At 47.1% G+C, this 21,392-nt stretch overlaps 1 protein-coding gene across 1 annotated transcript in view; it reads left to right on the forward strand.

Moving 5' to 3' along the window:
* EML3 (EMAP like 3) overlaps positions 1-21,166 on the forward strand; it is a 44,345-nt gene extending 23,179 nt beyond the window's left edge. The window contains exons 11-24 of the mRNA XM_081840891.1: positions 781-891; positions 2,064-2,159; positions 8,266-8,400; positions 11,115-11,253; positions 12,252-12,403; positions 14,047-14,172; positions 14,265-14,396; positions 16,116-16,183; positions 16,473-16,561; positions 17,538-17,635; positions 17,722-17,809; positions 19,208-19,306; positions 19,683-19,813; positions 20,321-21,166. Coding sequence (XP_081697017.1) covers positions 781-891; positions 2,064-2,159; positions 8,266-8,400; positions 11,115-11,253; positions 12,252-12,403; positions 14,047-14,172; positions 14,265-14,396; positions 16,116-16,183; positions 16,473-16,561; positions 17,538-17,635; positions 17,722-17,809; positions 19,208-19,306; positions 19,683-19,813; positions 20,321-20,518 — 1,662 coding nt within the window. The 3' untranslated portion in view covers positions 20,519-21,166. The remainder of the gene's footprint in view (positions 1-780; positions 892-2,063; positions 2,160-8,265; positions 8,401-11,114; positions 11,254-12,251; positions 12,404-14,046; positions 14,173-14,264; positions 14,397-16,115; positions 16,184-16,472; positions 16,562-17,537; positions 17,636-17,721; positions 17,810-19,207; positions 19,307-19,682; positions 19,814-20,320) is intronic.
* The last annotated feature ends 226 nt before the right edge of the window (positions 21,167-21,392 follow it).

Genomic DNA, 21,392 nt, shown 5'->3' on the forward strand with positions numbered 1-21,392 from the left:
CCCAAACCAGTGTTCTTCAACCTTGGCACCCAGATGTTGTTGGACTACAACTCCCCATAATCCCTAGCAGGGATTATGGGATGATAGGAACTGTAGTTCAACAACTTGCTTTTAATTTCTTTGTGCTTTTAACTTGTTCTTAGCTTGTTATGATTTCATTGTTTGGTTTTACATTTTTACATTGCTGTAAACCGCTGAGATACAGCGTTATGATACAGTGGTATATAAATATTTTTGTAAACAAACTTTAGGGGGATGCAGGGTTGAAAAACATCTCTTCCTGCCTCCCAATCAGACCACGCTAAGTCCAGAATCTAAAATTACCTAACTGCCCCACTTCCTGGTTACACAGACATTAAAGATGGAATTCAATAACCTATCAAAACAGAATGCACTTAAATGGCAAAATCTTCTATTGGTCTGGCTACTGACAGCAGTGAAAGTACAAGTAATGTACTCCTTCAATCAGCAAACAAAGCGTTATGAGGTGTAAATAACAAATGGAACCCATTAATAAAGTGTGTGTGTGTGCATGCACAAATCGAAAACCAAGCAGGTGTGAGTTACTTGAGGAAAGGAAGATATTCATATTATTATAAAATAACATTTTAAAATTAATTACTCTGTGATAGATAGTCCATTTGAATTAATATTCTGCTACTAGCAAACTAGCAATGTGCTTTCTATATACAGTACTGGCTTGTTTTGATCTCTACCTCTTTTTGCTCTACCTCTTTACACAGGGATGCTGACCTTTCTTATTTCTCTTCCCACTTACAGCCTCTGCAACCTTCTGTTCACATCTGGGACTCGTCCAACCTTAACACCCTGCTAGAAATTGGTCAGGGCAGCTTTGAGAGAGGAGTTGGTTCCCTTGCTTTCTCCACGGCTGTGAGTGTTACAACTTCTCCATCCTATATGCTGATTCAAAGAAAAAATAGGTATATAAAAAGGAGAATTTTTGGATGCCAAGATCCAAGTTTGGGGCAAGTACTCTTTGGTGGGAGGACCCCAAGAGAGGTTTAAAACCACAAAATATGCAACAAATTGTGGAAATACAGGATGTTAGACCTTTAAAATGTGTGCCCTTTAAAGTGAGTTCCAGAATGTCCCTTCAAAAGTTTATTTCCAAAGTCTTACACTTCCCTAAGCACAGAAAAAATCTCACGTTTGGTAAGTTAAAAATGGGTTTACTTATGAACGCTTCAAAGGTCAGGTTCATGTGTTTCAGAGCACAGACAGTAAAACCTAGCTTATTTACAAAATGGTGAAAGTTCCTAAATTATTAGTATAGGAACTCAAGACTGGCTTGTGAGAGCCATGCGGTCTGAGTTGGAGCAATCATTTCAAACCTTCTTCACATGCTGAGCTTCTCAGGTAGACCTATTTCCTCCCAATGTGATGTAGCTAAGCCTGGCAGGACAACTTACTTCATGCATTAATTAGACTTAAGCATGTTGGTTATATGAGACTGGTTATCCCACACTAAATACTATTATACATGCATTCTCTTGAGCACTGATCCTTATATATCATTTTTAAAATTACGTATATATTCCACTTTTAAGTTTGATAAGTTAACCCCATAGGTCCCAGAGCAAGCAGTGAGCTAATTGCTTCACACAATAATGCAGGCATAGGCAAATACGGCCCTCTAGCTGTTTTGAGACTACAATTCCCATCATCCCTGACCACTGGTCCTGTTAGCTAGGCATGATGGGAGTTGTAGTCCCAAAACATGGAGGGCTGAGTTTGCCTATGCCTGCCATAATGGAACCTTGTGTTATGATCATGTAGGATGCTACTACCTACAATGGCTATGTTCTCCCTCCATTGAATGAAGCTCATGGACCACTGGTGGTCCCCAGATCACAGCTGGGGAACCTCTGTGGTAGAGCATCCCCTTGGCATGCGGAAGGTCCCAGGTTCAATCCCTGGCATCTCTAGATAGGGCTGAGAAAGACTCTCTGCCTGAGACCTTTGGAGAGCTGCTGCCAATCAGTGTAGACAATACTGTACTAACTCTCTGTAAAGCAACTTCCTGTGTTCCTCTCTCCCTCCAGGATGAGGGGGCATACTTATGTGTGATAGACGAGTCCAATGAGCACATGCTGTCTGTCTGGGATTGTGCTCGTGGCACCAAGCAGGCTGAAATCAAGGTGAGTACTGTGGTGGTGATTGTTATTTGAACTTCTTTGTTGCCTGTTACACAAAAAGATCTCCAAGCAACTCACAACATTTTTAAAACGCATAAAGTTAAGTTAAAAAATAAAATACAGTGGTAGCTCTGGTTGCGTACTTAATTCGTTCCGGAGGTCCGTTCTTAACCTGAAACTGTTCTTAACCTGAAGCACCACTTTAGCTAATGGGGCCTCCCGCTGCTGCCGCGCTGCCACCGCGCGATTTCTGTTCTCATCCTGAAGCAAAGTTCTTAACCTGAAGCACTATTTCTGGGTTAGCGGAGTCTGTAACCTGAAGTGTATGTAACCTGAAGCGTATGTAACACTACCTCGGGTTACATACACTTCAGGTTACAGACTCAGCTAACCCAGAAATAGTGCCTCGGGTTAAGAACTTTGCTTCAGGATGAGAACAGAAATCGCGTGGCAGCAGCAGAGGGAGGCCCCCATTAGCTAAAGTGGTGCTTCAGGTTAAGAACAGTTTCAGGTTAAGAACGGACCTCCGGAACGAATTAAGTACGTAACCCGAGGTACCACTGTACATGGTAATAAGAAAACATGCACACAAAAATACATTCAGTTCATAAAAAAGATATGCAAGGCAACCCCCAACAGCAGCAATAGAAGGTTTGACGGTCTGAGTAACAGCAAACAGCCTCATTGTGGTTCATCAAGAGTAGTCAATTGGTGCTGAAAAGGTGTCAGCAAAGGCACCAGGTGGGCCTTACTGTGGAGAGCTTCCACAACTGGAGAGCCAGAAGGCCCTCTCTCTTGTCTGTGTGGAGAGGCCTGGCTTTGCTGTCTCGTCTGATTGAAACGCAGTGGGTAGAATTTGACTTTGCAGTATTAACGATTGTTACACCAGTCCAAGCGTTTTTGTCAAACGGCAGCTTACACGCCCCCCCCCCCGCAAAGGATAATCATAATACATAAGAAACAAAAGCATTAAAATAATTCTAATTGTATAAACAGCGTAGTTAAAAACACCGTGAAAGCCCAGCAAAAATATTAGGGTTTTAGCTGGCATATGAAAGAGTCAGGATAATATGCACCTCAGCAGAGAGGTCATTCTACAGAGGCAGAGACACCACCTGTTACGGCAAAAATCCAGGTGCGGAATTACCCTTGCCACCCGGCTCGTCGGACGGAGTCCGCGGGTCCTAGCGGAGAAATGAGCTCAGCCGGAGACAGGAGCAATAAACGGAGATCCAAAGTTTATTGCGCAACAGGTTCAAAATGGCATTGAACCCCGATAATGGGGCGACATAAACTTTTAAAAGTTCCCTCCAAGTCCCAGAATACAGTGCAGAAGACGTCACGAATGCATCACAGAAAGGTGGGGTTACACAGATCAGCACTTCAGTACAGTGGGTGGGGGTTTACATAGATCAGCAGTTCAGTAATGTAGGGGTAGCATGGATCAGCAGTTCCGTAACGTAGAAGTAGCATGGATCAGCAGTTCCGTAACGTAGAAGTAGCATGGATCAGCAGTTCCGTAATGTAGGGGTAGCGGAAAGAAAGAAATATGCATAAACGTTTCCTGAGTACAGGTGATGGCAAGACAATGGCGGAGATATGCATCGCCCATCACCTGGCATTGCCCGGAGAAAGGGCTTGACGGAATGATTTGATCAGATTAGGGTCTTCCTGAGTACGTGACCTGCCGCTCAGGGGATTATGGCAGTGAGGCGGCAGCATGGAGTCCAGAGGGGAGAGAGTAGAATGATGTCAAAACGGATAAAATCGGAGCTTTGGCTGATTTTATATCATTTTCCGGAGGTTTCGGCCGCCTCGCCGGCCAAGTGTATATTGTATATTGGAAACGGAAACAAATGGATACATTGTAACCTGACTTTGACAGTTTTACGAGGTTGCTGGAGGTCGCTGGTTTCGGTTCCATTGTTCTCGCAGCGGGGAGCCGTCATCAGCTCGTCAGGAGGTTAAATGAGGCGTGCAAGAGCTCTCTGGGCTAGCTGCTGCAGGGGAATGCACGCTTCATTTAACCTCCTGACGAGCTGATGACGGCTCCCCGCTGCGAGAACAATGGAACCGAAACCAGCGACCTCCAGCAACCTCGTAAAACTGTCAAAGTCAGGTTACAATGTATCCATTTGTTTCCGTTTCCAATATACAATATACACTTGGCCGGCGAGGCGGCCGAAACCTCCGGAAAATGATATAAAATCAGCCAAAGCTCCGATTTTATCCGTTTTGACATCATTCTACTCTCTCCCCTCTGGACTCCATGCTGCCGCCTCACTGCCATAATCCCCTGAGCGGCAGGTCACGTACTCAGGAAGACCCTAATCTGATCAAATCATTCCGTCAAGCCCTTTCTCCGGGCAATGCCAGGTGATGGGCGATGCATATCTCCGCCATTGTCTTGCCATCACCTGTACTCAGGAAACGTTTATGCATATTTCTTTCTTTCCGCTACCCCTACATTACGGAACTGCTGATCCATGCTACTTCTACGTTACGGAACTGCTGATCCATGCTACTTCTACGTTACGGAACTGCTGATCCATGCTACCCCTACATTACTGAACTGCTGATCTATGTAAACCCCCACCCACTGTACTGAAGTGCTGATCTGTGTAACCCCACCTTTCTGTGATGCATTCGTGACGTCTTCTGCACTGTATTCTGGGACTTGGAGGGAACTTTTAAAAGTTTATGTCGCCCCATTATCGGGGTTCAATGCCATTTTGAACCTGTTGCGCAATAAACTTTGGATCTCCGTTTATTGCTCCTGTCTCCGGCTGAGCTCATTTCTCCGCTAGGACCCGCGGACTCCGTCCGACGAGCCGGGTGGCAAGGGTAATTCCGCACCTGGATTTTTGCCGTAACATTTGGCGCCCAACGTGGGGCAAGGCGGTTCTCCCGTGTTGCTGACCGGGGGCCCCGAAGTCTTCAGCCGGCACCAGGCCATTTGCCTGGGAAGATCCTTAGGACCCTCGGCCATCTTCCGGGCGGTAATCAAACGCCCCAGGGGTTCAGCCGGGGAGCAAAAGGAATCCAGCCGGCATATTCATCGATCCCGGGATCAACGTTGAAGACTCGTGAGTATAGTAGAGAAACCCAGTGCACTGGTGGATAAGGGGGTTGGAATCTCCTGGCAACTGAATTCTCTGCCCTCTTCTCTATCGATCTCTCTCACCCTTCTTCTCTTGGTCCGTTCGGCGAGAGGTAACGTGGACCACCGCTCGACCCAAAAGGGGGGTTCTGAGCTCTATCTCCTTCTTCTCCCAAACTCTCCAGCCAGCCGCACCAATTAGGGTCCGAAAATAAGACGGAGAGACCCGGCTTGAAAAGATAGCCGACTCCCCGCAACGGACATCCTAGTTGAGAGCAAGGGGCTGGAATTCTTTTCCGAACTTCCCGAGCGCCCTTACGGAGGGGGCAGGAAGGGGTCTTGCTGTCTGTATCAATCCCAGCCGCACCGGTCGAGCCACGTAACACGTGAATCGTGCGTGAGCCCGCTTCCGAAAGCAAGGGGGATTTTCCGTTCGAAACTCTATCAAGGGACCACCCGATCTGGCACCGCACTACGCGGGCGTTCAGTAGGGCCCCTTCTTCCTGAGATTGACGATAGGTAGGAGGTTGCCAGGAGGCATTGCCCAGGGAGGATTGGGCGGGACTCGGCAGAGTGGAAAAGGAACCCCAGGAATTGAAAATAGGAAAGAAAGAAATAAGGAATAGGTAGAAAGAGCTCTCAAAACCCCTTATTGAAAATCCTCTTACCCCTAAGCAACCCCTAACGACCTCCCTTCTCCTTTCCTTACCCAGACACGCGTGGATAAAATGGGTACCCAAGCTTCCAAACTAGAGCGGGCTCGCCCCGGGAGGATGGCTTCAAGGAAGCCATCTGAATCCCAGAGAGACCCCGACTCCCCTCTTGAGTTTGTCATCTCTTATTGGAAGTCTATTCCCGGGCACAACTTGCTATCGAGGCAGAAATTAGAAGATCTATGTAGGGAAACCTGGCCGGCCGGAACAGCCTCCGCGAAGCCCGAGTTGCGTTGGCCAACAAGTGGCTCTTTTAATGAAGGCCGCCTGAGATACCTAAGAAACTATTTGATAGAAGAAAAACCCCGTCAACTAGAATACCTAGCCGCCTTTGAAACAGTCAGAGGATTGCTCCAAGTTACAAAGGGAGCTACGACCTACCAACTGCCTATCTTAAATCATGGGAGGCCGTCCCTGCCGCCCCCTTACGAAGGTCACCCTATAGATGATTCTGTGGAACAAGCGCTCATTCCCTTCTACTACAGACAAACCGCTCCATCCGCCCCAAGCAACGGTCAGGGCAATGACCAGGATGGTAACGATAGCAGTGAAGAGACAGGGGAACAAGGAGCGCGGGGGGGAGCGAACCAAATAATGACCAGACAACGAACCAGAGGGATGCAAAATGCCACCTCAGAAAACCTAAACTCCCTAACAAGAACCAGGGAGGGACAAAGTGCTACCGCAGAAAACACTAGCCCCTTAGCACGAGCAAGAGAGATACAGAACGCCATCTCAGAAAACATCAATTCTTTAACCAGAGAAATATAAAATGCCACCCTAGAAGGCTCAAACCCCTTAGACAGACCTGAAGGGGCCCCGGGAACGTCCAGGACCTTTTAACATGTTCTATCAGTCTCCCTTTTCCCCAGTGTGTACGTTGATGGAGGACCCTCACTAATTTTGGAACCCAGGCCTTTGGAAGGACAGTTCTGCCATCAGGGAGAACCCAAACGTCATTTTGTTCGATTGCGCCCACAGAGCGCCAGAGAGTCTTTTCTTCTTCGGGGGCTTCTTTGTAAATTTGTGTGGGATCTATGTTGAGCGGGATTTGTAAGGCTTGGAATTCTGACTCGTTGTTAGGGGGGCGGAGTGCGGCTGATTGGGCTGCTCTATCAGCTCGCCTGTTACCCCTCGAGATAGGGTCTTTACCACGGGTGTGAGCCTTACAATGGACCACTGCGATTGCGGTAGGTAGGTGGATAGCAGTCAGTAGTCTCTCTACCAAGGCGGAGTGTGAAATTTTAGAACCCGCAGCGGTTAGGAAGCCTCTTTGTAACCATATCTGCCCAGTTGTATGGACTAGTCCGAAACAGTATTTACTGTCGGTGTAGATTGTAGTTCGCTTGCCTTCACTGATTTCACAGGCACGTATGAGTGCTATTAACTCTGCAGCTTGGGCACTGTATTGCGGGTTTATCGGATTAGATTCTACCACTTCAAAGTCCGTGACTACAGCGTACCCTGTTTTCCTTTCCCCTTCTACAACTTTTGAACTACCGTCTGTATAGAGTATTAAGTCTGGGTTCTCTAAGGGTAGGTGATCTAGGTCTTCTCTGGGTTTCTCGGCTTGGCGAACTATGGTCGCGCAGTCATGGTGTGGGGTTCCATCCTCGGGAAGAGGAAGAATATTGTTTCATAAGGTCAAGGGGTAGAGTGTGGTGCAGGGGTATAGTGTGGTGCTTGTGCGACAGTGTGGGGGTTTCAGGAACTGGGCACCGTCGAGGTCATCGCCTCGGGCCCGCTTTCCAGAGGAGGAGGAGGTGGAGAGGAAAGGTACCCCCCCCCCCTCCTTCCGTATCAACCTAAAGAAAAAATAAAATAAAATGATAATAATACTAATATTTTGGGTGGTGGCTCCTCATAACATCATCTCCATCATCATAATCATCACCACCACCATTATTATTATTATTATTATTATTATTATTATTATTATTATTTATTTATTTACTGCTTAATGCCAAAATAAGCTTCGAAGTGATTTCCAAAGCTTAAAAGCCACTTATAAAAATATAAGCATCCATAATTCAAAGTACACAATGAAACAATCCCATTAAAATAACAGTGTAAAAAAAGTGCCTTTCCTTCAGAACATTTCAGGGGTGCAGCAATAAGGTGGTGATCTGCTTGCCTGGAGGGTTGGTCTTCCCTACACACACAACTAAGGCACTTTGGGAGACTTAAAACACTTTGAATAATCCTTGTGGGCATCTTTGGTGGTGCTGAGAGGCCACATCACCCTGATACCTTCTTCCTTCCACTCTCCACCCATCCACCCCATTGCACCTCGCAGAGTACCAATGAATCTGTCCTGACGGTGGAGTTCAACCCGCAAGACAGCAGCAATATAATCACCACTGGGAAATCTCATGTCTATTTCTGGACCTGGAGTGGAAACAGCCTAACAAAGAAGCAGGGAATCTTTGGGGTGAGGCAATCTCTCTCTCTCGCTCTCTCTCGCTCTCTCTCTCTCTCTCTGTGTGTGTGTGTGTGTGTGTGTGTGTCGAGGGGTCGTTGGTAAAGTTGGGGGAGGGAGAAGTGGGGAGGGAAGGCTTCCGAATGCAAGGCCTTATATGGTCTACCCCAATTCCTTCCTTGGTGAAAAGACGAGTGCTAAACGTAGTGACAGAAAACACCCAGTACATGCTCAGATACACCCTTTTTAACTAGCTACGTTTTTCAACCAGAGTTTTCCTCAACTGCCTTAAGCCCTGTCTTGATAACTTAATGGTCATATCTACACTATATGTTTAATTCACTTTTAAATCACATGGCTTCCCTCAAAAAATCCTGGGATCTGTCATTGGTTAAGGGTGCTGGGAATTGCAGCTCTGTGAGGGGCAAACTACAGTTCCCGGGATTCTTGGCGGGGGGGGGGGCAGGCTGTGGTGTGAGACTGTTACAGGAAAAATCCGAGGGCTCCCTTGGACAAAACAAAGACACCAACCAGGATAACTTGGAGCAAAACAGCAGCCTGTAGGCTTGGCCTTTATTGAACTGTTGCAACAGGGTATTCCCCTCACGTGCAGGAGAGAGGAAAGACCCCCAAGAATAGTGTGCAAGGTCTTATAAAAACTTTTGAAATTCCCCTCCTCTAGATCAAGCCCACCCCCAGAAACATCATGCATATATTACAGAAAGGAGGGGCTGAGGGAGGAGTTGGTGGTAACCTGAGTGTCTTGTCACCTGGCTGGTTCCTCCCTTCCCCCCTTCCCCTGAGTCACTTCCAGGAGACAAAGGGGACTTGGCAGTTTCCTGCCCCCTGAGGGAAGATCTGATCAGTGTCCTTTGTTGAATCCACTCCCATATGCAAGTTCTTTGTGATCTTGATTGTCTTCTGTCTGGGATCATCAGGGTTGGCATGGGCAGGGCTCCTGTGGATGTGCTGAGACAGTGAAGGGATTATGGCTGACCAGGACTAAGTCACCCCCCTTTGTTAGTTCTTGTCATATGGAGTAAAATAAAAATGGAACAGTGCAAATCCGATGTATGGTTGATTTTCTATGAATTTATAACAGAAATGTGGCGTGTGTGTGTGTGAAGTTTATACAAACAGAATGATTGGGGTGGGGTGGGGTTCCTGCTACAAGACCAATGTCTCTGCTGACATTTCATTCTGTCCCAGTCAATGTTTGCTACTCAAAAGTCTCTCATTGTTTCCCTGCCTTGCCTGGCGTTAGTTGTTTGTCCAAGTTAATCTTTCTCTTTTCTTCTCCCCATGCAACTCCTCGCACAGATTCCCAGATCACTATGCTATCATTTGCTAACTTCAGTGTTTTACCCTGGGCAGAATTGCAAGTGCAAGTTCCTGCTTGAACAGCTTCTTCTTCTTCCTCCTCTTCTTTTTCTTTCAACAACCCAAAATCACAGTAGCAGTGCATTACATTGTTAACATATACAGATAGAAGGAAAAAAAGAAAGAAATGGTAACACACCAGTATAAACCAAAGCCTACATATTTCCCAAACTGGCATGGACGGCGGGAGCAGACTTTGGTAATAGAGTGCCCTGAGCGAGGACAAAATTTGGCACTGCCCACTACCTAAATATTTCTTATTTTCACAATAATACCCTTTTTGTTTATTATTATTTTGGTTTTTTTTATAAATAATATTTATTAAAATTTTAAAGGTTACAAAAAGAAAGAGTAAAAACACCATATCAAACAAGAACAAAACAACGCATCACAATAAGGAAGAAGAAGAAGAAGGGGAAAAAACAAAAACAAAAAAACAAAAAAAACACAGCTAATCTTCCCATAACTTGTCTTTCATTTGCTTGTTTCTTTGACCTCCTCACACCTCCCTTTTTTGTATTCTAGTTCAGTTAACTATTTCAGCAAATCCTTTCCATCTTTTCCACTTTTTGTTCTGTAATTTATCATAATATAATGTAACTTTACTTTCCCTCCTTTCACCAATTAACAGTCTATTTTTTCCTAAACCCTTATAACATTTCTGCTAAAACCACATAACTTCATTCCAGCATCCTTCTAACATTCATTAATTTTACAATGTTTCTGTAGATAGTCTTTAAATTTCTTCCAATCTTCCTCCACCGACTCTTCTCCCTGGTCTCGGATTCTGCCAGTCATTTCCGCCAGTTATTTATTATTATTTTGTGCCCCCTCAGCTCGGCGCCCCGTGGGGGGGGCGGGGGACAGCACACACTGCCCTAAATCCAGTACTGCAGACAGTGAATGTTTGGCATCTAAGTCCAAAGCATAATAAATAAAATCCCACCAGATGGTGTAGAAGCATTCTGGATCCGCCATCCCTTTGAAGATACAAAATTTATGTGTTTATTTTTCCCCCACAATAGCCAAACTCCGTCAGTTCTTGTACTACAAAGACAAATGTAGATTCCCCCCTCCCCCCAAAATTTTCCATTACTGTACTGGGTATTGAAATCCTGGCTGCAGCTTACATGTGTTTTGAAAGTTATTCAGAGCAAACAAGCTTTCATACTGTCATTCCATATATTCAGTAATGACCATTAATAGAGAAGCCTGAAGAGGCAATTTAATTATTTTAGATATTTTTTGATAAACATCCTGCTGGAACTTTGAGATACAGGAATGAACCTTGCCCGGCTCTTCTCAGCCATCGTTGTATCAGCATCTCCCCTTCCTGATCTTTCCAGAAATACAAGAAACCCAAGTTCATCCAGTGCTTTGTGTTCGACACCAACAGTGATGTGCTGACCGGAGACTCGGAGGGCAACATCCTGACTTGGGCCAGGGTGCCTGCTGACATCCGTACGCTGGGAAAGGGGGCGAAAGGTATGCAAAGGTGAATGGTAATAGCAGACCATGGTCTCCTAGGGTGGTTCCTTGATCATATGCTGATTTGCATACATTTGCAAATGCTATGGGATGTGGACAGACACAGATTTAGAAACGAATAAGGGGACTTCCCACTTGTGTGCTATCGACTTGTGTGTATACGCGTGGTACTGGGAAATAATGGAGGGAGAGAGCTGGAGAGTCCTCGTAACTTGCAAAGAGACGCTTCCTGGAGCCCGAAGAGGATTTCAGTTAGGTGGAGCAGAGACTGGAGGCTCAGTGGGGCTTTGTTTAGGCTGCTCACCTTCCCCGCCTAACAGCTGATGCGTGAGGTAGCGCAGCAGGAGCAACATCTTTTCCATGTGTCCTCCAGTCTCCAGCCAGTCCAGAGCTTCAATTCCAGTTGTGGATATTTTTGGTACAGTGGTACTTTGGTTGTCAAACGCAATCCGTTCCAGAAGACCGTTCGACATCCGAAACGTTTGACAATCGAGGCGCAAAAGGTGGTCTGCAAAGTCAATGGAGAAAATTGGGGGGGGGGGGACGCAGCGGAAGCCGTTCAACTTCCAAAAAGCGTTCGAAAAGGGAAGCATTTACTTCTGGGTTTTTGGCTTTCAAAAACTGAAATGTTTGGCTTCCGAGACGCTCGAAAACCGAGGTACCACTGTACAGCATTTTTAAATCTGGAATGGCCGAGCAGGCATTTAAAAGGTGTTTGGAGCATGCTCCCCAATTACGCAGTTTTCACTTACTTGTGCAGGGCACCAGAACGTAACCCCAGTGTAAGTGGGGAGTCGCCTGTACTATAATATAAATAGATATACAGCGAACAAGATGGACCAGTGGTCTGACTGTACAATAGGGCACCTTCCTATGTTCCTGTGGAGAGGCATCCAAACAGAGAAAATGACACTAATCCCCGTGTCATGTCACCGAAAGGGAATACAAAACTGAACCAGGGTTTGACACAGGTGTGTTTTTACCTCTCTTGACAGAGACGTACCAGATCAGCAAGCAAACGCGAGCCCACGAAGGCAGCATCTTCTCTCTCTGCCTGTGCCGCGATGGCTCAGTGCTCAGTGGGGGTGGCAAGGACCGGCGCCTGGTCCAGTGGAGCCCCAGCCTCTCCCTGCTGCAGGAGGTGGAGGTAAGGGAGGTGACTGGATCTGCACAGCAGCTCCTGGAGATTGCTTGGCGTATGTTAATAACCACCATATCCTTTAGCTTTGGGGTGGCTAACCTCATGTGGCCAGGAGGCCACATTCACCCTTGGCCTACTCTTTGGGGGCTGCGTGCCAGGGGTGGCTAAAAGTGGGCATGGCCACCTCACACATTTTCACTTGCAGCCTAAGGTACACCCACCCACACAAAGTATCCTTTCTGACACATCGGATGATTAAAGAAGAAGCCGTTTGCATCCCCATCAAAGCAATGAGCTCTGTTCACCCCGGCCCTGAGTCTACAGTGGTACCTCGGGTTAAGTACCGTATTTTTTGCTCTATAAGACTCACTTTTTCCCTCCTAAAAAGTAAGGGGAAACGTGTGTGCGTCTTTTGGAGCGAATGCAGGCTGCGCAGCTATCCCAGAAGCCAGAACAGCAAGAGGGATTGCTGCTTTCACTGCGCAGCGATCCCTCTTGCTGTTCTGGCTTCTGAGATTCAGAATATTTTTTTCCTTGTTTTCCGCCTCCCAAAACCAGGTGCGTCTTGTGGTCTGGTGCGTCTTATAGAGCGAAAAATACGGTACTTAATTCGTTCTGGAGGTCTGTACTTAACCTGAAACTGTTCTTAACCTGAAGCACCACTTTAGCTAATGGGGCCTCCCGCTGCCGCCATGCCACCGGAGCCCGATTTCTGTTCTCATCCTGAAGCAAAGTTCTTAACCTGAAGCACTATTTCTGGGTTAGCGGAGTCTGTAACCTGAAGCGTTTGTAACCTGAAGCGTATGTAACCCGAGGTACCACTGTACTTCAAACATTCTCCCACCTTTTTGCCCCAGCCACCAGAAACAGTAGGGTCTTTGGGGTGGGTTTTTCTTTTACTAAAATGTGTTTGGGGATCTGGGGTTAGCCTCTTAACTGCTTTTGCCCCTCACTGTAGGTTTGCACCCGGAAGGGAGGATACACCTTATGGTTAAGGCTTGTTGCTCAATTAAAGAAACATTTGCCAATTTAATCATATGAATTTTAAAAATTTCATCAGATGGTTCCCTCTGGTTTTGTTTGACCCGCTTCGAGCCCATCCCTGATGGAGAAAAGTGAGTTGCTATAAATCAGGCTCCCTCAACCTCAGCCCTCCAGATGTTTTGGGCCCATCATTCCCATCATTCCTGACCACTGGTCCTGCTAGCTAGGGATCATGGGAGCTGTAGGCCAAAAACATCTGGAGAGCCGAGGCTGAGGAAGCCTGCTATTAATCTTTAAAAATAACAAAAGGAAATAAGGCAAAGTAACTTGAAGCATTGAATTTGGGATAAATAACTACCTGACATTCAGAAGACATCTTAAGGCAGCCCTGTTCAGGGAAGTTTTTAATCTGTGATATTTTAGTGTATTTTGGGTTTCTATGGAAGCCGCCCAGAGTGGCTAGGGAAACCCAGCCAGATGGGCGGGGTACAAATAATAAATTATTATTATTATTATTTCCAAGTGGGCATGTGGCCCTCGGAAGTTTGCCCAGAAGCAAATGCGGCCCTCAGACTGAAAAAGGGTTTTAATCCATCCTTGGGTGAATCCATCAAACTTTACACACAGACCAGCTTTATAATGCCTGCTGCTTCTTTGGCAATCAGATTCCGGAACAGTTTGGTGCCGTCCGCACCATCGCCGAGGGTGATGGAGGGGAGCTGCTGGTAGGGACCACACGCAATGCGCTGCTGCGGGGGAGCTTGGTGGAGGGCTTCCGGCCCATAATCCAGGTAAAGGGGTGGGTCTGGTCTGGTCGCAGGGCCTCCTCCTCCTCAGCTGCTCCTTCCTTCTCCAGCTGCTTCTCAACGCTCTTCCTTTGCAGGGGCACACGGACGAACTGTGGGGGCTGGGCACTCACCCTTCGCGGGACCTTTTTGTCACTTGCGCCCATGACAGGCAGCTCTGCATGTGGGATAGTGGGGAGCACACGCTGGCTTGGAGCACCACGCTGGAGGTAACTGGACCCGGGAGAGGAGGAATGTGTGGCATGGCCCAGGGGTGGCGGCAATGCCATTGATGTGGTACCATTCCATGGAATGGGCCAGTGGACACAGAGAATCAATTTGGATGGCTTTAAAAAGAGGATTAGACAAATTCATGGAGGGCAAGGCTATCAACAGCAGTTTAGCCATGTTGTCTATATTTTCCCTGTCAGAGGCATTATGCCAGTTCCTGGGAATCACAGGTGGGCAGAGTGCTGTCGTGCTCGCGTCCAGCTTGCAGGCATCTGGGTAGGCGAGAAGTGTTGTTTCTGCATGATCATCCTACAGAAAGCGGACACGAAACACATGAAAGAAGCAAATTCTTGTCCTGTTGGAAATTTCATTCAGCAAAAAAACCCTCTCTGGCTTCTAAGATTTCAGTAGCCATCGGCTAACATGCTTTGGGATTGTAAGGGTTAGAAACGGAAATAATAAAAAAATACAATGAAAATCGCACATAAGAACTTAATGTATTTACTCGAATCTAACGTTCACCTTTTTTGGCCAAATTACATTGCAAAAAATAAGGTACACATTAGATTCAATGGCACATTTACATTTGCTGGCAAATATGGTTTTTTGGTTTCAAGGTTCTGAAAACTGAGGTGCATGTTAGATTTGATGGCTCATTAAAGGTAAAGGGACCCCTGACCGTTAGGTCCAGTCGCGGACAACTCTGGGGTTGTGGTGCTCATCTCGCTTTATTGGCCGAGGGAGCCGGCATACAGCTTCCGGGTCATGTGGCCAGCATGACTAAGCCGCTTCTGGCAAACCAGAGCAGCGCACAGAAACGCCATTTACCTTCCTGCCGGAGTGGTACCTATTTATCTACTTGCACTTTTACGTGCTTTCGAACTGCTAGGTTGGCACGATTGTTGTTGTTGTTTAGTCATTTAGTTGTGTCCGACTCTTCGTGACCCCATGGACCAGAGCACGCCAAGCACTCCTGTCTTCCACTGCCTCCCGCAGTTTGGTCAAACTCATGCTGGTAGCTTCGAGAACACTATCCAAGCGTCTCGTCCTCTGTCGTTCCCTTCTCCTTGTGCCCTCCATCTTTCCCAACATCAGGGTCTTTTCCAGGGAGTCTTCTCTTCTCATGAGGTGGCCAAAGTATTGGAGTCTCAGCTTTTAGGATCTGTCCTTCCAGTGAGCACTCAGGGCTGATTTCCTTAAGAATGGATAGGTTTGATCTTCTTCCAGTTCATGGGACTTTCAAGAGTCTCCTCCAGCACCAGAATTCAAAAGCATCAATTCTTTGGCAATCAGCCTTCTTTATGGCAGGAGTAGACTTGAGTAAATACGGTAAGATGAACGTGCTGGTTCAGGCCAACGGCCTATCTACTCCAGTATCCTGTTCTTCCAGTGGCTGACGAAATGCCTCTGGGGAAGCCCATGAACAGGATGTTAGTGCAACAGCATTCTCCCTCCACTTGTGGTTCCCAGACATTGGTCTTCAGAGGCATAATGTCGCTGACAGCAGAGGGGAAATTTAGTTGACATGGCTAATATCCACTTATAGCCTTATCCTCCAGGAGTTTGTCTAATCCTCTTTCATAGCCTCTTTCCACTTGACTGGGGCAGTTCTGTGCTTTGAACACACTGAATGAATAGCTCCGTATCTAGTTAGCCACCCTATGTCATGATAGTAGTTACAATAAATCTCATGTCGTTCCTCTTTCTCTCTTCTCTAGGAGACAGGGCTCTGTGCTGACTTCCATCCCAGTGGGAAAGTGGTCACAGTCGGGTTCAGCTCTGGACGGTAACTACTTGTTCCACCCCACCCTCGCCTCAACTTTTGCACACTTGGGAAGGGCAACCCTGCTTCGTTAGTAAAGGTTGCCAATTTCTTTTCTGGCCTTGAGAACACTTGTGTGAAAAGCAGAAAATCAACAAGTTAAACTTCTTCCCTCTGGCCAGAATGCACTTAGTGGGGGAGCTTTGTCCTGTTAAATTTCAGCTTTCTGTGCACCTGCACACCAGAAAAGAAGTGCGCCCTTTGGTGTGGTCACTGGCTGCTGAGAGAATCTCTTGTTTTCTCCCTCCAACAGATGGGTGGTGCTGGACACGGAGACGCAACAAGTGTTGTCGAGCTACATAGATGGGAACGAGCAGCTCTCAGTGGTGCGCTATTCGCCAGGTTAGGCCATTGCTTCCTTTTTCACCGGTTCCTAAGTTTCCACATAGGAAACTGCCTTGTACTGAGCCATACCATTGGTCCATCTAGCTCAGATGCATTTGCACGGACTGGCAGTAGCTCTCCAGGGTTTCAGACATCTGAAGGCAGCCTTGTTTTCGGAAGATTTAATGTTTGAGGTTTTGTTCCTTTACCTTTTATTGGAAGCCACTCAGGGTGGCTGGGGTAACCCAGTCAGATGGGTGGGGTATAAGAAATAACATTATTATTATTATTATTATTATTATTATCATCATCATCATCATCATCATCATCATCATCTCCTCTACCTGGAGATGCCAGGGATTCAATCTGGGACCTTCTATATGTAAGGCAGATGCCATACCACTGAGCAAAGATTCCTCCCCTAAAAATGAAGGCAGATGCCAGTCCTCATGGTTCTAGCTGGACAGCTGATTTAAATAAGAACATAGGAAGCTGTCTCATCTCAAGTCAGATTGCTGGGTCCATCTAGCTTTGTATTGTATATACAGTGGTACCTCGGGTTACATACGCTTCAAGTTACAGACGCTTCAGGTTACAGACTCTGCTAACTCAGAAATAGCGCTTCAGGTTAAGAACTTTGCTTTAGGATGAGAACAGAAATTGTGCTCTGGCGGCACGGCGGCAGCAGGAAGCCCCATTAGCTAAAGTGGTGCTTCAGGTTAAGAACAGTTTCAGGTTAAGAATAGACCTCTGGAACGAATTAAGTACTTAACCCAAGGTACCACTGTACTGACTAGCAGCAGCTCTTCAGGGTTTCAGACGGGACCTTTCCCAGCCGTTGTTGGAGATGCCAGGGATTGAATCTGGGACCCTTCTGCATGCAAAGCAGATGCTCTGCCACAGAGCCTTCGCCCCCACCCCAGCCCTTCCTGTTGGGAAATTTGTTTCTCTGTCCTCCCCCCGCCTCTAACTTTGCTTTTACCTTCTTTGGCAGATGGGGAGTTCTTGGCCATTGGCTCCCACGACAATTTCATTTATATCTACAGCGTAGAGGACAGTGGGCATAAATACACCCGTTTTGGCCGCTGCACGGTGAGCATATTATTGATTGGTTCGTTGGTAAGCAAAACCAGACCAGATGTTTCCTAACCTGCACATTTTCTCTCCCTACACCCCAGGGACACTCCAGTTTCATCACACATTTGGACTGGTCCAAGGATGGGAAATTCATCATGTCCAATTCCGGGGACTATGAAATCCTGTACTGTAAGTTCCATGTCTGAGCAGGAGGGGGAAGGAAGCTACATGTTTGCTCAAGGTGAAAACCCTGAGATGACAACTTGCAAATCACAAACCTCTTTAAAAAAAAATCTTCTGCCATTGCAGTGCATTGTGTGGTAATTCCTTTAGCTACCAAGGTGTGGAGCTGCTGTTTTATTTCTGCAGTAAGGCCCATTGGTTAGAGAAAGAGAAATTTGTGAGAAGTCCCTGAACTGGCAGAGAAATGGAAGGTCCTGAGCCTTTGGTTAATTCTGAGACCTGATAGTTGTTCTCATGTGGTGATCTGGTCTCTGTTCACTTCCAGACCACCTGTATATTGAGCATTCACTGTGATTAGTTTGTGTGGAGCTTAGATGACACCATATATTTAAAGGATATCCAACATACATTTAAAGTACATGAGTCACCCCACCCCACCTCACCCCAGTCAAGAATTCTGGGAACTGTTGCTCATTAAGAGTTCTGGGAATTGTAGTTCTGTGAAGAGGAAAACTTTAGTTCCCAGGATTATTTAGAGGAAGAAGGCTGGTCACCGAAGAATTGATGCTTTTGAATTCTGGTGCTTGAGAGGAGTCCCATGGACTGCAAGAAGATCAAACCTATCCATTCTGAAGGAAATCAGCCCTGAGTGCTCACTGGAAGGACAGATCCTGAAGCTGAGCCTCCAATACTTTGGCCACCTCATGAGAAGAGAAGACTCCCTGGAAAAGACTCTGATGTTGGGAAAGATTGAGGGCACAAGGAGAAGGGGACAAGATAGTTGGACAGTGTTCTCGAAGCTACTAACATGAGTAGTAGCTCATGTCCACTGCAGGAGGCAGTGGAAGACAGGAGTGCCTGGCATGCTCTGGTCCATGGGGTCATGAAGAGTTGGAGACTCCAAGAGTTGGAGTCATTTAGTTAATGACTAAACAACAACAATGTGCTTTAAATGTGCATTGCGTGTACTTTCAGTGTGTAGTGTTGAGCTGCCAAAAGTGTTATTCCACATTTTCTAGTGCATTTCCTCATCCCTTATAGCAAAAGTCTGGCTTTCTTTGGGGCAGGTGGGAGCAGGCAGGTTTGGTGCACAGGTCTATCATTTGACTTTAACTGTGCAACCTGAAAACGCCAGTATGTGCCTGAATTGTTGTTGCCATCTGTCTGTCTCAGGAGTGCGCTTCTGAGGGTGAAGTCATACGACTGCTACGTTAGCAGCACTGGAGTGACCTCCCCAGGGTGCAAGTCTAGGCAGTGTCTATGGAGGTCCTGGGCTGCCCAGAAGACAATAACCCCCTCTCGGCCTGTGACTGAATCGTACCGGAATATATCAAGATCCTAGGAGTGCAACAGCCTGGTATCCTCTGCAAAATTAACCCTTACTTTTGCATGTCTGGTTCTCAGGGGATGTGGCTGGAGGTTGCAAGCTGCTGAGGAACCGTTTTGAGAACAAGGACCGTGAATGGGCCTCATATACCTGCGTGCTGGGCTTTCATGTTTTTGGTGAGTTTGGAGGCGAGATAAGAAAAACAAGCCTACTCCACTGGTTTTGTTGAGAAGCTAACCTGCTGGGTTCTATGTGCTAACCTAGCACATGGCGGCGGGGTGTGTGTGTGTGTGTGTGTGTGTGTGTAGAAAACATAGTCAGGCCATTGGCCCATCTAGCTCATTACTGTGTACTCTGACTGGCAGCAGCTGTCCTGGGTTTTAGGCAGGGAACTTCCCCAACTGTACCTGGTGATTTATCCTGGGACCATCTGCATGCTCTCTGCCACAGAGTTGCATCCCCTCCCTGTAAGATTCTGGCCTTGATTTCATCTTCTTCTCCATAGTACTCATCACATCTCACTTCCCCCTCTCTCTTTCCATCTGCTCACAGGTGTGTGGCCTGACGGATCGGATGGCACCGACATCAACGCACTTTGCCGCTCCCACAACGAGCGGGTGGTGGCTGTTGCAGATGATTTCTGCAAGGTGCACCTCTTCCAGTACCCTTGCGCCAAGCCCAAGGTAGAATGGAGTTGACTTGAGGTGGGGTGGGAGAAGAGGTTGCTCATAGGCAAGGATTAATTCAGCTCTGAACTGGGCTAGGCTGGGGATAAGGGCATGAGTTCTGTCTTCTGATCACCATTCTAGGCTTGGGTTGATTTCCTTGACTTCAGAGGGTACCTGTACTTTCAAACTTATCCCACACTGTAGGCTGGATCCTGGTGACTCTAGGCTCTCCCAACCTAATCCAGTCTCTTATGGATCATAGGCAAGGCTGCTTTCGCCACATTCCTGCATCTGTGCCACTCAGCTAACCTTTAAGGGTATTTCTCGGCCAAAAGATGCTAGCTGTTGTTGGACTACAACTCCCATCATCCCTTACCATTGCCCATGCTGGCTAGGGCTGATGGGAGTCACAGTCCAACAACAAAATCTGGAGGGCACCACATTGGCTTTCCTGTGCTTAAACATCCCCTTGACGATGCCACCTTTTCAAAACGTTTACCCACCTTTTCTTCTTTTCCACAGGCACCAAGTCACGTCTATGGCGGCCATGGGAGCCACGTCACCAATGTGCGTTTCACGCACAACGATGGCCACCTTATCTCCATGGGGGGCAAAGACACTAGCATCTTCCAGTGGCGAGTGGTGGGTGGCAGCCTTGCCCGCAGCCAATCCCTCTCTTCTGCCTCGGTCTCCTCCCAGGATGCTGGGGTCAGTACCTGAAGCCAGCGGGAGGGGAAGAAGCAAAATCTCATACCCCAGTATGGTGACTAAGCCTTGCAAGAGAGGATGATGGGGCTGACCTCCCATCCCCATGACTCGTTCTTGTGGACTGAGTGCTCAGGTTGATGGATCCGTGGGAAGGCGGGAGTCTCTTCTCCCTGCCAACTTAAATTTCCTTTGGCTAACAATGTGATTTGCTTTATTAACATAAGGGTGGGATCAGCCAGGATACCTAGCAGTCCTAGGCTCAGGAGAACTGGCACCGTGAAGGAAAATGTCTAGCCTGTTGTGTGTGAGAAGGCAGAGAGATCTGTTCCTTGTCTCTCAGACAGGAGTTTTTGGAGAGAAGGACTACTTGTGAGTGGCGAGGGGACAGGGGTGTAGATTTGGGGAACTCTCTGGAGAATGTTCCCTTTGAACCTCAGTGATGTTCCCCTTTCAAGCCTGAAAGACGCTGGATTCTGTTAAGTCCAGAGAAGATGGGTAAATGTCTCTATCCACACACCCCTCCCCTTACTGCCATCCTTCCGTACTTCGTTTACATTCCTAGTGATTCTGGCAGGGGCTGGATCTGATGTGTAAATAGCAAGCGCAACGAAGGGCCTTAACACTGTGAGAAACGCAGAGAAATAAACCTTTGCATCCAGAGTTCTGCTGTTCCGTGTCTTTTTTTCCACCCTGGACTTGGTGAAGGGGGGCGCAAGGACAAGGACTGCAGCAGGAATTTGCGGCCTAGCTGGTAACCATGGTTACCCAACAACACAGGATAACCTGCAGCATAATATTTCAACTCCCAGTGACACCAGTTGTGTGTTGGGACATATTTTTATAGGAGAGGGGAGTGAGGGGAAAAGATAACTTTTTTTTTTTAAGT

This window comes from Podarcis erhardii (genome assembly GCF_964252035.2).
Source record: "Podarcis erhardii genome assembly, chromosome: 15".
Lineage (NCBI taxonomy): Eukaryota > Metazoa > Chordata > Lepidosauria > Squamata > Lacertidae > Podarcis > Podarcis erhardii.